Consider the following 15,385-nt stretch of genomic DNA (forward strand, 5'->3'; position numbering starts at 1 on the left):
ATGCAGCGGATTAAAGGGGCAGTGCGGAATTTTGGACATCAGACCTCATTTCCAAGTGAGCTAGTGTGTTATTTATCATTGGAGACCATTTTGAACATGTTTCATTCAGTCCTTCTAGTTGGAGAGATCGCTGGTGCTAGAGTACAGTACACCCGAGGCAATCCAATTATAACGCCAGACTATCTATGTAAATGTCTGTGTTAATAGAATAATGTTAGAAATAAAACTACCCTTGCATCGCATTGCATTTAGTTTATAATCCCTCTGGTTGGTAATGTAATGTGATTGTTGCGATGCAAGGATAGTTTTATTTCTAACATTATTCTATCAACACAGACATTTACATCGATAGTCTGGCGTTATAATTGGTTTGCCTCAGGGTACTGCGGAGTGGGTAAAACAGTTTTTATTGGCAGACTAGTAGTTCCCATCGACTTGTGACATTTCTGCAACTAGAAGGACTGAATGAAACATGTTGAAAACGGTCTCCAATGATAAATAACACACTGGCTCACTTGGAAATGAGGTCCGATGTCCAAAATTCCGAACTACCCCTTTAAGTTAACCAATATCCACCCGATATTTATGGGAGGATGGATAATTCTGGTTACAGTGCAACATGGTGTCATAGTTAAACAATTATAGAATAGATAAAATAAAAATATACATCCTCTGTCTGAACCAAATACATCTCTATATGAACTTATTGTGTTGTGCAAGAAGATGCAAACAAATAGTTAACAACAATTCAAAGCCATCTGATGGATTTTTAACTATTCATTAAATATTTACAAATTCAAACCCACTATAGGAACATAATAGCTAAGTAAATTAATCCTGAACCATAACATGTAAAAATATATTTTTACAGTTCAAATACAAATAGCTAAGCTGGTTTAAATTCTCTAAAAGCCTGTATCAAATAATACAAATTCCTGAATGCTGACAAAAAGAGTGGCCTTTATCCGATGCATCAATGAATTTGAGGATGTTCTTCAATCTGAAAGAAAAGAAGAAGAAAAAACATTGAAATGAGTCTAATGATATTGTAAAGTATTTTTTCAAATGGTCCATGGTATCACCATATAATCTAATCTTGTCTGATTGTCGTGTGTAAACCTTCAGCAATAGCTCTGTTTCAGACACTCGTGTCACCTGCTTTCCCATCTCCCGAGACGGGTAACTTCTGCTTTAGCCAAACGTATATGCCCTTTGCCTTCAACTTTGACCCCCCGGTGCTGGATAACATCTGTTTGAGGAGAAGGCTACCTGACATAATCCCTGCACACATCTATTGATGTGATTTATGAATAACAGTTAAGCCGCTCCAGACCGGCCAATGGCCCATGGCTGACCTTACTCTTGGCTTCAGAGGGATCATCCCGCTACGAGGATGACAAACGGATGGATAATACATACTATACAAGACTTAGACACATTGTTGGTGTCTTGACAATATTGCGTGATGATTTCAGTTATTAACATATTCTTCTGTTAAAGTATGTTCCCCATGTTGTAGCCCTATGGCGACAACAATGATAAAACATATGAAACAAGAACGTAAAACTTTGTGTCTTGACCGTCATGTTTAATGATTTCAGCCATAAACTCTTCCGTATGGTATTTTGTAGCCCTGGGGCTATAATGGCGGCAGTCAGCAATTTACGAACACAAAGTGGAACACAAGGACCGATGCACTCGTAATGGTTTACGGCTCCCTTGTAGCACCGCACTCGGACCTCCTTTCATAGTCCATCATATAGTTCACAGAGTGCTTTGTTTGCCATGCCGGCCCCACCGCCCGGCCCATTACAATCTCAAATTGTACCGGCCTTAATCTTGAGCGTATCCATTAAAAAGAGTTTAGGTTTAGGATTGGTAACGTGAACACAAACAATAGGCTCCGGTTGCAGCTACTAAGTCCTCACATAGGGGACCTGTGGCTCAGTAGTGTTCAGCCGCAGCGAGTTGAGCCCCAGGTAGAGATACGGATCTACTGAGGTTAGCTAGTCACAATGGCGGAACCCAGTTGCTGAAAGACAGTCACATTCCACGGGGGATTTTGGGTGGGTTGGAAGAAAAGACTGGCCTGAGTTGAACCCCAGAGGGACAATGTTGACCGATGTTGAATGTTGACAGCCTTACGCTTATCTATGCAGTTTTCTTTATTTTGAGTTGTTCATCATTGTTCTTTGCATCCACATTTGACCCACATTTACACTGCACTTATATCACAGCAAGTCCATCTGATAACTCTTCTACAGCTTGGTAAATGTCAGTTATTACAGAGATAATGTCTGATTAATTCTGAAAGAATATCGTGTTGAATACCTGGAGGAGCTTGCAGTGAGAAAGAATTGAAATTGTTGGAGCTTGTAGAATACTGAGTGTGGCAGTAGAGTTGACGGATTCACTGTCTAAAGGTTAACTGACCTGAACCACAATCCAGATGGAAGAAGGCTACAAATGGCAGGCTGATTTATTTTGAGGCGGTCACGAATGAAATGGAAGTGTTTGAAATGTTGCCATGAGTCTAATTTATGTTTTCCTGTAAAACATCATGAATAAAAAACAACTTTGACATTAGCAGGACTTAGTACAATGCTTGTTTTTGAGCTATATATCGTTTCACCTGGAGAGAGCATGTCCCTCAAGGGGTATATACACTGAGATAATCTTTTTAATCTTTAGTCCAACACAAAAGGTTTTGAGGAAAAAAACAGCAGATCGGAATACATTTCCACAGGTACAACCTTTAGACTCGCTTGTTTGTTTTGAACTTGCTCAAACTATAGCCTTTTAGGTCACCAGGTACTTTACATTTTCTTTCTAAGGATGAAAATACAAGGAACAATAACCCATTTGTTACACCACTTCCTTTATTCCCACTTCATGTCTCCATGTCTGCAAGATCTTTAAAATATTTTCCCTCAGGCTGTAGCGAAGCAGGGCAGGGCTCTAAATGCTACTTGCACATTTACATGAGTCTCTTATCAGACCGGGTGTTTGTGAGATTAGACCAGATTCATATCAAGATATAAAACACAATGGAAAGAAGTGTGTGAAAGAGAGAGAGAGAGAGAGAGAGAGAGAGAGAGAGAGAGAGATAGAGAGATGCAACATCCACACGCCAGAGAGCAGCTGCTCGCCCTGCACCATGTCTGCAGTGACTTGTTCGGTTGGAGGCAGAAGAATGTGACTGAGTTGGACTCAGGGGCCGCCATCATTCTCCTCGCAGTCGGCAAGTCTTACCCTCTAATTATGAGGAGGCTCTGACCTGTGGCCCTCTCAGATAGGGGCCCTCTTAGACCAGGAACCTCCAAAGGGTCATGGAAACCTGGCATCGTGACACGCCCACATAACACTGAGCTGAGGTGTGGTCCAGGCATCACACTCAGAGAACTGCTGACAAATGGCAGTGTTACATCTGCAACGGTTGCGGCTGCTCAATGACATCACACACAGAGTTTATGTTCATTATTTAGTCCTCAAGCATTGAAAAATGTGGTTAGGGCATCTTGCTCAGGGGATGCTTTCAGCAGACATTTGGGATTGAACACAGAACCTTTTGGCCTCAAGTCAAACACCCTCATAATGATTGTGGTTTGGCTGTATCCGCAGCCTACACACGGATTGGATGATTGACTGACCTACTGGTGACTTAGAATACCTCCCATTTCAAGCCTCAGTTTACTCAAGAAAGCCAAGTTTGACCTCTTATTATTGGCTTCCTTTCACAATTAACTGTGCTAAATTGTTTGGAAAGTAGTTATAGTGTCCATTCTTTATGCTGTCCTCTTTGGCAAATTACAATTAACCATGACAGGATGTAGGATAACAGGAAAAGCCAAAGGACAAATACAAAAGACCCCAAAGAAGATGACATGTCATTCATAAATCATATAATTAACACATTACATCCAGAGAAACTTTAACTTCCATCCATGAATGCATATATTATATAATGTGGGTATTTGGCATTAAGTCAAAGAACTGATGCTGTGGACTGCTGCATACTACTCATCTACAAATATAAACTACAGAATCTGAAGATTCATGGTAGCATAAACCTTGTCACCGCCTAAACCTATGTTAATCCAATGTAATGTTATCTGATCTCAGATGAGTAAATGTACTCTCCTCTGACCGACTGCTCTGGAAACGGGTGGATGTGTTAAAGGGATGATGCTCTGGAGGACAGATACAGATCAGTTCTGAGAACAGCGTAGTAAGGGGCCCTGGAGGGTTTTGACAGCAAGATGCATCAATCCCTTTGTAATTAAAGTATTATAGTATCTACAAAGGTTCTGTTCTGGAACGCACACCAGTTGTGAGGTTAATTTACAGCTTTCTGGCCTTTCAAATTCAGCTAGAATGCATATTTCAATCAAAGATAAAAGGGGTATACACCCCTTAGAAAACAAAAACAAAATTCCAGCTGACGTGTACACTAAACAGTGTGACAGGTTGGCAGGTTGCAGCAGTGGTTGTGCTTGACTCTGCTGGAACAACTGTAGTCTGTCTCACAACATGATGTGCAGCAATGCACCGTGGACATTCTTCCACTCTTGACACTGAACCACCATCATTCTTCTAGAAGTCACAGACCCCATTAATTCAGACCCTGTCAAAACAGACTTTATCAATACGGAACTATTTACAGACTCTGTCAATACAAAACTGATAATAATTGAATCAAGAAAAAATGTCTATGCCTTCAAGATTAATGTTATATGTAAGTGCACTACTCTTACTATATTGAAATTAATATTTAAGTTGTTTGTGAATATTTTTTAGAAGCAATCTATTACACTCTCAATGGAGGTGTTATCTTTTCTTCTACAATTGAATATGTATGCAATGTGCAATGTAATATTTTTCTTTCTCTGCTCCCTATCTGAGTGAGCGGAAGCTGTACTCATTATAGCCAAACTTGGTCCATGTTACAGTATACTTGAAATGACAGAATATTTTAAATTACAGGATATACCAACCGTACCCCATAATAATACAGCTCCCCTTAGCCCTGGCTGGCACCCTTCCCTAATAATTACACTTACGTATCACTATAACAGCCCCCAATCTGACACAAAAAATGTGTTTCTCGACTGATAACAAAGCATTTTAATGTCCGGGGCTGAAATGCCATCCCTCACTTTACAATTTGAGGTTCAGCATTTCTTTTCTTCTCTGGCTGCCAGGTGTTTCCACCTGGATGGTGGGTGAGAGAGCCCCCCCACCCATCGCTCCATCCGGGACTCCCTGCAGTAAAGTGTCCCAGGTGGGATGGGAGGACCAACTGGCAGGTCCCCCCCCCCCCCCCCTCCCCAACCCTCTCGGTTTCCTTACAGAGGAAACCTGCTGCTCTGTCTGTCATTACACATGAGAGGAGCTGCCGTCAATCTCCCGAAGACTCATTAGAAAGTGGAGCAAACGGAATGGCTAGAATGTAGTGAGAGTAAAGTGTAAAGTGTTTGTTTCTAACTCCTCAGACATGTATTTGTTGCTATGGATGGACTCTGATTACATTCCTGTTGACTATTACAGGCATTATACATGGATAGAAGATTTGTAACTATTTATTATTTAGTCATTTAGCAGCCACAAGAAACGTAAATTGATTTGGTCATTAATTGGCAGTTTAGGGGTAAACTATTTTGCTGGGGAATACATTTGGGTTTGAACCCAAACCCTTTCATCTGAGAGTACAACACCCCTTACACTCAATAGACCATCCTGCCCCCTGAAGGCCTGAGTGTCTCTCGTGAGCCTTATGCGCGTTCATGCTCCTGGTAATAACGAGACGCCTCATCAGTGATGACGCTCACGCTTACGCGTGTTCCTGACAGCGACCGTTCATGTGCACTGCGTTCGGAATCTAAAAGTTCTTCACAGCAGGGTTAGAACTAAACAGAACTTAGTAGGATCAGTTTCAAGTTTGCATGCCTTTATTTCCTTGTAGTCTATCACCAACTATCCTTTTGGTTTTATTTATGAGAAGCACATTTTATTGCCACTGTATGGAAGGCTACACTTGCCCTTATCTAGAGCTGGTTTACCAGTACACAACGTTTAAAACTGAGCAAAGTCGATTCCGACAGTTACAACAGTAAACAGTCAATCAATAGTAAAGTATGTGATGGTTGATTCTTTTATATAGAGTAAAACTTTCATGTTCCGCCATGTTCATGCGCATCACTAGTTAACAATACGTCACCAACTGGGCAACTCTGTTATCAAAATCTGGCCCCAGTTGCCGAAAGGAAGTACAATCATCAGAGCGTCATGAGGTGTTGTTCACGAGGACTTTCCGACATTGCAAAAATGTTTTCCCCATAATTCAGAGTGATATGAACGCACCATTAGCCTTAGGGCCCTCACCCTCCATCCCCACATTCTCCAAAACAGACCATGATCATACTAGACCATGACCAGACCATGACCAGACCATGACCGTCAAGACTAGACCATGACCAGACCATGACCAGACCATGACCGTCAAGACTAGACCATGACCAGACCATGACAAGACCATGACCGTCAAGACTAGACCATGACCAGACCATGACCAGACCATGACTGTCAAGACTAGACCATGACCAGACCATGACTAGATCATGACCAGACCATGACCAGACCATGATCATCAGGACTAGACCATGACCAGACCATGATCATCAGGACTAGACCATGACCATCAAGACTAGACCATGACCAGACCATAAACGTCAAGACTAGACCATGACCAGACCATGACTAGATCATGACCAGACCATGACCAGGCCATGACCATCAAGATTAGACCATGACCAGACCATGACTAGATCATGACCAGACCATGACCAGACCATGACCATCAAGACTAGACCATGACCAGACCATGACTAGACCATGACCCCACCATCTCTGAACCAACCACTCCCAGTCTGTCCAACTGCTGTCCAATTAGAGCCATGACATATGTAATAAACCAACTGTTGAAAAGTCTCTATTTTCTTTCTTCTTCTTCTTCTTCTTCTTCTTCTTCTTCTTCTTCTTCTTCTTCTTCTTCTTCTTCTTCTAAGTCTTCCTCTATCTTGCTCTCAAACACGGAAACCCATACCACCTGGGATGAGTGGTTTCCCAAACATGTGCCATCAAACATGCATGCCTAGAGGCTAACTGGCTAATTACATAGTGTGGCTCTCGTTCTTATTAGCTCCTTTATGGCTAGTCAGACTCATATCTGTTATGTCCCAGCGTGGGTCCAGTAGCACTCTTTAAATCTGCTCTCCAGCTGTCTCATCACCACCTAAACCAGCTGGAGGAGACCAGTGAATGCTTCACATTGTTCAAGGTGCACACCCCTTCGGTAATTATTTATAATACTCATGAAGTAAAACAATGACACTGACCATTTTCAAATGAGAAGAAAAACAACTGCCTAGGCCAGAAAGGGACTTCCGAAGAGCCCAGTGAAGAATGTGGTTCTCTCAGATTTGAGACTGAGGTCTCAAATCTGAGCCTTTCATCGACTCTTAAGAGGGGTGTGAATTCCTCCAGCCCGGGGTCCCGGCCCTGGGTGGAGGATTTGTTGATTAAAAAGGAGAAAACACAGGTGCAAATCCGGGGCCATACAATGCCACACACACCTCTGTTTGCTCCGTAGGCCCCAAAGACTCTGATCTGGAAAGTAAAATCCCAGCTGAAGGACATGCCTAATTATTCAAATGAGGTCTTATGGTTGGAACATTTATTTAATTGTTAAAATGTCAATTAAATATTGTTTGACTTTGTATGAAGATCAGCAGTTTGCAACTATTTTCTTCCACTAACACTATGGTATAAACATACAAAATGTCAAGAAAGTGCAACCGTGAATTTCTTTAACCTTAATTGGCATGAGAGAGAGTGAGTCAGATCCTCCATTATGAGAGCAAGTGAAAGAACTTCAGCAATGTATTTTTACTGGATATGCAAAACCTCTTCAGGGTTATGGGAACTAAGCACATGTTAATAACCTTGAGCTACTTTGCGTGGATTTGTTTCTTACGACTCCTCTATTTATAATGTTATGTTAATTCAGGATGCAGGGCTGTAACACTGTACACCCCCATGTGACGTTTGTGGTCGGTTGATCCGTGGAGGACTCTCCCTTTACCAACACCTGAGCTGGGTAAGTGGCCCAGCAGCTGCCTGGGTGGCGGTGGTGGTGCTGCGCCCACCATGGTTCCTCAGACACTGAACTGAGGGACAGGTGGCTAGCTTGTCTATCTTAAGCTATGCTAGGTTACGTGGCTAGGCTAGCAAAGGGGTGACCTCAGAGTTGTTATAGGGGTTTCCCTTCTGATCAAAATAGTAGCTCAAGCTAGCAAGCTGACAATGGACCTAATGTTTTTATCTGCCGTTGTAATTAAGTTATCCGGGGTAGGAATCTGGAGGTCTATACCCTGGCTGAAATAGGAAGAGCCATTTCCTGACTTTATACTTTATTTCTACCTTGGCCAGTCACAGACTGTAGTAGACCACAGCCTATAGCCTATAGAAATACCAGAAAATGCACAGTAAGCATTTTGTGGGATTGGACTAAAGAGATTGGTGTCAATTAAATGGGGGCAAGGGAGTTTTTTTTGTCACAGGGGGTCTTATGTTCATAGTTAAGAAAGTCAGTATAACAGGAAGGCTATAGCTAGCTTCCCAGGTAGCATTATGGACTAGGTAAGAGGATACACAGAGGTTTGGAGCTATTTACCTTTATGGGAGCAAAAGGTTAAGAATGGAGAGCTTGTTTAATTGCAAGTAAGCAATTTAAAGTGGTGGAGTAAGATTTATGAGCCATTATTTGAGTGTTATTACTAGTTATAACTCGTCATCCGTCAAAGCCATCCATCAACTATAAGTGAATGAGATGAGAATACATATTGCCTGTCAATCACAGTTGCAGGACAGTGGTGGGTCAGGGAGCCGCCCTTCAGGCCTACTTTCAAATGAGCGCGTCCGTCGCCGAGGCCTCCGTCTGAGCGCTGCTCCCAGTGCCTTCGCTGGGTTCCTTCAGGGACTCTGCAGAGGTCTGGTCGGTGACGACGCCCTCGTCGGCGTCGGCGGCGGCGGCGGCGCCCGCTGCTCCTCCGGCCTCTGCCGGGCCGGGTGATGCAGGCTGAGCGGTGGCCCCGGCCTCAACCAGGCAGGCCTGTTCCGCTTGCTCTAAAAAATAAGTCAAGAGTACAAGATGAGGTTTTGCACGTTTCACAACCTAGTTCTTCCCCAATGGCGGACATTTTGAATGGCGGAAATGTTGCAAACACATTTCCCCGAAATGTACCACCCCCACCACCCCCACCACCACCATCAAACTGGCGCTCTTGCTTGTAATTAACGGGGGGGGGGGGGGGGGGTGGTGGGGTCCATAATTACTGAAGTCCTTATCGTTTGTGCTGCAGGTGTTCTGCCCACTGAGGTGGAGGGGGTTGTGTGTGTGTGTGTGTGTGTGTGTGTGTGTGTGTGTGTATGTGGGGGAGTGTGAGTCGGAACCATCTGAAGAGGGCCACCAGGACTTTAATGGCGGACCGATTACTGACCAGCTGCTAATTAGCCAGACAGCTGTTGGGGTCTGTGGGAAAGTATGGCGTCTCCATCATTATCTGACCCCGGGTTATGCTGAGGGATGTAAGAAGGAACACGCAGAAGAAGAGGAGGGGGAGAAAATTGCTGATGTGGTAGACATTGTTGTGCCATGACTCAAAGACTTCGCCTCCAAAGTGTGTCTAGGTACCTCCTCCCCGGGGGCAAGAGAAAACCTTCCCAGAGTCGGGGTCTGTTCTCTAGCCGATGACTGGCTCTTTGGGAACTGGAAATCTCTACTAGTCTTTGGTTAAAGTGAGGGTAATAATTAGTGTATCGTAATAAACAGGGAAATGACATGTACTTAGTCTATGGCGACGCGTTAGCAGAAAATGGTGAGACATCGGAAAGGAGCTGAAGGTGAAAGTAAAGTTGTGTTGAGATGAGTGAACCGTGGGTGGGGGCAGATCTTTCCAGACCGATGATTTATTTCACTTATTTGCAAACCCCCAATGATGTAATTTCCTCTTCTTCTTTTTTTTTTTAAATGTTTTTTTAGAGATGTTTTCTTGACATAAATGTAGCTTATTCCTCATTTTATGTAATAGGTGCTGAAAAAAATTTGTTGTATTTTGTGTTGCATTCTGTGTGTGCGTGTGTCGGTACGTGTGTGTGCACATGTGAGTGTGTGTGTATGTGAGTGTGTTCACTAATGCAAGCAAGATTTTTGGATTCCATGCTGTTTGATTACAATTCAACTTTTTTAAGTTCAGTAGTGTTCAACTTTTCAAGGGCCACAGTTCAGTTTCTTCCCTGTAGCATTTTCTCTATGTTGTTAGGAATACTGGAAAGAACCATTTAAGAAGCATTTACCTTTTAAGAGTGTCTAACTGTCCACTTAACAGGTCCTGGGGGAGGGTTAGAGGATGTGGGGGAGAAAGGGGGAGACGCAAGCATGGACATGATTGGACATTAGTCAGGACCGGAAAGTAAAAGAAAAAGAAAACTGGATTATTCTCAGAACAGGAGTGAAAGAGAGAGTGCAAAGTGAAATTCTAAATTTGTTTGAGTTATCTGATATCATTGACCAGCTGCTTCTGCTGCTGGTCTTCCCTAAATACTGAAAAATTACGAACTCCCTTCTGAAGACAGGGTGAACTGCTCAGACTAGTGCGCCATCAAGTGGTAAACTTAAGTATTGCAATCTTGACAGTTCGAAATGAATGATGTAAATGTCCCAGAACAGTCTAGCTTGACATCATGTGCCCATTCTGTATCACACAAGCACACATGCGAGTAAGAATAAAAAAATGCTATTGCTATTTATTTGGTTGCTCTTCTGGCTGGTTTTCATATCGGTTCCCATAATCCTTTCGCAGGAGATGACTCTATGGTTCGACAGCGTTACACTTCCCTCACTTCACGTTTCTCATTTCATGTGTATTGAAACATGCAACACTTTCGATACAGCCCTCCCTGTGGGCCTAACTCGTTTGCATACACTTCCTTTAATCCAAATCTAACTGTTCTTACGTAAGAGGAAGCCATGTGGCGCATAAGTTAGCCGCAAAAAAAACTTCCAAATAACTGCCAGATGGTAACAGAAACATCTTGGATGTGCCACCCTCTTATGAGTTTGTGTTACCGGCCAGGAATAAGGGAATCAAAATCAGTCAATATTGTAAACCCTAAAACATACCTTTTTAGTATCAAATCTTTCTGTGTTTAATCTCCCTCTCAGAAGTATTCTCAGATGTGTTTTTATTGTAATATTTTAGACTGTTATTCTGACAGTTTTTTCGATGAAGTTCCATTCATCGATTGATTGATCACAGCCTCTTAATCCTCACCGTTCTGCTCTGCCATTGGCTGGGGGTCTTCAGTGGGTCCAGAGTCCTTTGGCTGGGGGTCTTCAGCGGGTCCAGACTCCTTTGGCTCCTTTGGCTCCTTTGAATCCACCTGCCTGTTATCCGCCGTCTGCATCCCTGTGCAGTGGATGTACGACCAGACAGTGACAGTAACTGATCAGTGGGTCATTAGGCAGCATAGTTAGGCTTCTATTTGATGTGCAATGCAGTTCCTTGATCCCTCACATGTGCAAAACAAAAGCTTGAGTCACTTCCTGGCTTTATATAGATTTAACTTTATATTCTATATGCTTCGTCTTGTAGCTTAAATCCAGTAGTCAGTGTATCTGAATCTGAATATAATCAGAGTTTGTCAGTTTCTAACATAAGATAGTATTTTATTCATCCCAGGCGGCATATTTATATATAAGTATTTTCTGAACTCACTTTCAGTTCCTTAGGATGAACCTTACCCCGTAAATGACTCAATAAATAGTTGTGTTGATCATATGACTATTTGAGTGTTTGCAGTACTGACCGTTGTATACAGTACTGTCGCCTGGCTCAGTTTGATCCACGACTACATTGAGAGGAACGCCAGTAGCCTCCGTCCTGAGGTCCACTGAGTACCTCTGTAGTAATGCAGTAGCAACACACACACACACACACACACACACACAAACAGACCCACACACACAGGAATATTCATACACACACAGACCCACACACACAAACACACATGTGCACACACACACACACACACACACACACACACACACATACATACACACACACACACACACACGCACACACACACACACACACACACACACATTAATACATATGGGTGTGGTTGTGCTGATGGGCTTAGGGTTTGGTCAGTGTTTGAGGGGGTGTGTCTGTGATTATTACCCTTTGATACTTGTGTTTGATGAAGCAGCCCACAGCGATCAGCAGGCAAAACACCGCGACCACAGAGATGATAATTATGCCTTAAGAAAAATAAACAAATGACACAAAATTTATTGAGGAACACACCTATCTCAACTTGATTTCACCAAAAATTCATTAGGTCAACAAAAAACGGTAAATTCAACTTGCTATGCTATTTGCATGCTACTATGGTATTTCGGTCTTGATGTTCTGTTTCTGCATTACCCGTGTCGTCAGCTTTTCTGCCACGTCGCCGAGGGATAGTTGTAGTAGTAGTAGGTTTTACATCATCTAGGTTTAAAACAAATATGAAATATTTTGGCTCGTAATTATGACAGGAATAAATGTGAATGGTAATTGAGATGGTAGACACTATCTTGCCATGCAAGTGATTCTTTGTACAGTTTAATAAGCGTTTGTTAAGGATTCAAGTGTTTCAGTTTACGATGCCAATATGCATGATCAAACACCTGCAATGGGTTTTGCTCTGGTCGTATTGGCTCCTCTCTGGAGGGGAGGAGAGAACCTAGGGGTAGTTGGCAGCGCTGGCGGTACAGAAATGGCTCCAGGGGTCTCTGAGTCTGCAGAAAAAGGTGCTATAGATAATTTTAAACTCAACGTTATACCGGCACTTTTTAAGCTGGACCACAATAAAACGATTTGTAGAGAATAATTCAGATGGATCCAGTAGAAATGTTACATAGTGCAGGTTAAAGGCAGATGACGCTTAACAATAACATTTCATTTTAAATACTAAGGGTAAGTTATGATTATTATTGACTTCTTTTTTAGCTTATAGTTGTGGCGGATACTACAAGAATTTCACACCCTCTGGATATAGTAAAGATTGTTTTACGTGTGGGCCTGGGGTCAATGGTGGTGTTGTCAGCGGTGGTGTTGTCAGCGGTGGTGTTGGCTCCCGTGGCGTTGGCTCCCGTGGCGTTGGCTTCCGTGGATGCCACATAAGTTGACATCGTGGCCATGGAGCTTTTGATTTTGAGGCTTTGATCAGCACTGACCAGACCTAGAGGAAGAGAGCGTTTCATGATTCACTTATCGAATGATGTTTTTATTTATTTTTGATGGTCAAAGAATCAAATATGTCCACGAATATGAGCATAATATATCCACGCTTTGAATAAGAGATGTGACGCGGGGAACTAAAGACGCACAGGTATTACATTGACAACCCGTGTGCCCAGGAGGCTCTCGGGCAGCGGCGCTCTTCTCTATAAAGCCATCGTTTCGTCAATATTTATATGCCATAGGCAAATTACAAATAAGCCTATCCTGCTCCTAACTCCTACCAAATTCAACCTGATACGTTACCTTTCCAAATGTCGCCATTGTATACAAGATTAGACCACTGCTTAAAATTGCATCTGCTAGCTCTACAACAATAAAAAGCAGGTCAAACCTGCGTGACCTGCCCTTTTGTGTGTATAGCACATGGATTTATATACAGATATAATGAATACAGCCTAAAACGGATAATTATTTGAATGACATGTTTAAGCCTTGTGTCAAATTTCTGTGGAGAAATTTTCTCCCCAGGGCCCATTTGCGCCATGTGGACACAATATAGGCTAAATCCATCATCAAAAGTTCCAAATAGAACAGGTTGACACCTGTAGATATATTTCACAGATAGATGTAAAAAAAATAAAATAAATATATATATATTTAAATATATAAATTCTTACCCAGGATGAATACTGAAAGAGCAAAGAAAAGCATGTTTGTGGAGGCCGCAGGTGATGGTAGGCTGGAGGCCGACTGTGTTCATCAGAGTTCACTGTCTGTACTGAGAGTATGGGCACATCATGTGGCTCTAAATAAACCACCAAAGAGGAATTCACACCTCGTCGACCAGCTGTGTGTGGAAATTACGTTTTAACGTCTTATCACATTCTTTCACCAAAATTGGGCACATTTTACATTTAAGAAAAGAGTATTAAGTAACATAAACTCCACCAATTCAATATGTGCTGCTTTAAGATAAGAAAACGTCCCATGCAATAAATCAAGGAACACTTAGCCTCTAGCATGTGAAGCTTACGATACTTCCTGTTTCTTTAACAAAATGCTGCGATGACCTCGTTTAATCCATAGAGACATCCTCGTTTGATAAGGGCTAAAAACACTAAACTATTCGATTCTGCATGACGGAAGATGACGGTCTGCCTGTGTCTGTGTGTGTGTGTGTGTGTGTGTGTGTGTGTGTGTGTGTGTGTGTGTGTGTGTGTGTGTGTCTCTCAGAGTGGCGTAGCGGGTGGGGGTGATGGGGTTTGTATCTATCATAGATACAAAGTAAGTAACATTAAAAAAAAAAAAGGTTAATAACGTATGGGTCAGTACTATTTTCTGGTCACTAGATGTCACTGTAGATCAGACGGACTGGTTAAACCGTAGCCCACCACTAGAAGGTACCAGACATCTATGGAAGGGACTGGGATGGAATAATCACTATCAATGTATCAATAACTATGACAATGGTATGGTAATGGTACAATACTATTCATGTCTGTGGAGTATACAAATAAAATAAATGTATTATGTTTTTCTTTTTCTCTAGGTCTGTATGGTATGATTGAGACAGCTAGGCTACGTTATGCATGACATCGTCATGTAAATTAGACTGAAGAAACATAGCTTTGCAGCATTTTCTACCTATTTTGTGTGTGTGTGTGTGTGTTTGTGTGAGTGTGTGTAAGTAAGTGTAAATCCTTGCGTGTGTTTGTCGATGTGCTTCAGTGAGTGTGCTTATACGTGTGCGTGCGTACACAAGTCATTAATCACGCTGCTTGTTTGGTTAGGGTTAGGCCTATTTAATGGAGGTGTGTAGCAAGCCTGCTAGCTTCATTTATTGCTGTTTATTTGCCAGTGCCAATGGTAATCAGTAGAAAGATTACTGTTCACTGCCACCCAGTCACTGGCAGGTCTCCCTGCGAGCCACCAACAGTCCCATCGGCACCTCACAGGGCCTGGGGGCGGATCTGGTCTGATCCTAGGGTCTGGTCTGGTCAGGTCTGGAACTGGGGAGAACTCGAGGAGTAAACACTGTG

The 15,385-nt window shown here is 42.5% G+C and overlaps 1 protein-coding gene across 2 annotated transcripts; it reads right to left on the reverse strand.

The window, feature by feature from the left end:
- Positions 1-141: 141 nt before the first annotated feature.
- On the reverse strand, positions 142-14,512 carry LOC311340348 (uncharacterized protein). 2 transcript variants are annotated; one of them, XM_084465248.1, is made up of 9 exons: positions 14,024-14,512; positions 13,177-13,344; positions 12,791-12,901; positions 12,546-12,611; positions 12,300-12,379; positions 11,926-12,019; positions 11,391-11,525; positions 8,961-9,183; positions 142-1,000 (listed from the first exon to the last, which is right to left on the reverse strand). In XM_084465248.1, exons 1-8 carry the CDS (start codon positions 14,055-14,057, stop codon positions 8,963-8,965), a joined length of 909 nt encoding a protein of 302 aa, XP_084321374.1. In that variant the 5' UTR covers positions 14,058-14,512; the 3' UTR covers positions 142-1,000; positions 8,961-8,962. The 2 variants fall into 2 exon arrangements, with proteins under 2 accessions (XP_084321374.1, XP_084321373.1); XM_084465247.1 differs by having other exon boundaries at positions 12,791-12,916.
- Positions 14,513-15,385: the final 873 nt, after the last annotated feature.

Source organism: Micromesistius poutassou (genome assembly GCF_964030765.1).
Source record: "Micromesistius poutassou genome assembly, chromosome: 3".
Lineage (NCBI taxonomy): Eukaryota > Metazoa > Chordata > Actinopteri > Gadiformes > Gadidae > Micromesistius > Micromesistius poutassou.

Coding starts and splice junctions, on each gene's coding strand:
- LOC311340348 (XM_084465247.1), bottom strand. CDS start 14,057: ATGCTTTTCTTTGCTCTTTCAGTATTCATCCTGG. Junction 12,612..12,790: donor CAGAGCAAAACCCATTGCAG/GTGTTTGATCAT, acceptor TTTTAAACCTAG/ATGATGTAAAACCTACTACT. Junction 12,020..12,299: donor TCAAACACAAGTATCAAAGG/GTAATAATCACA, acceptor GCATTACTACAG/AGGTACTCAGTGGACCTCAG.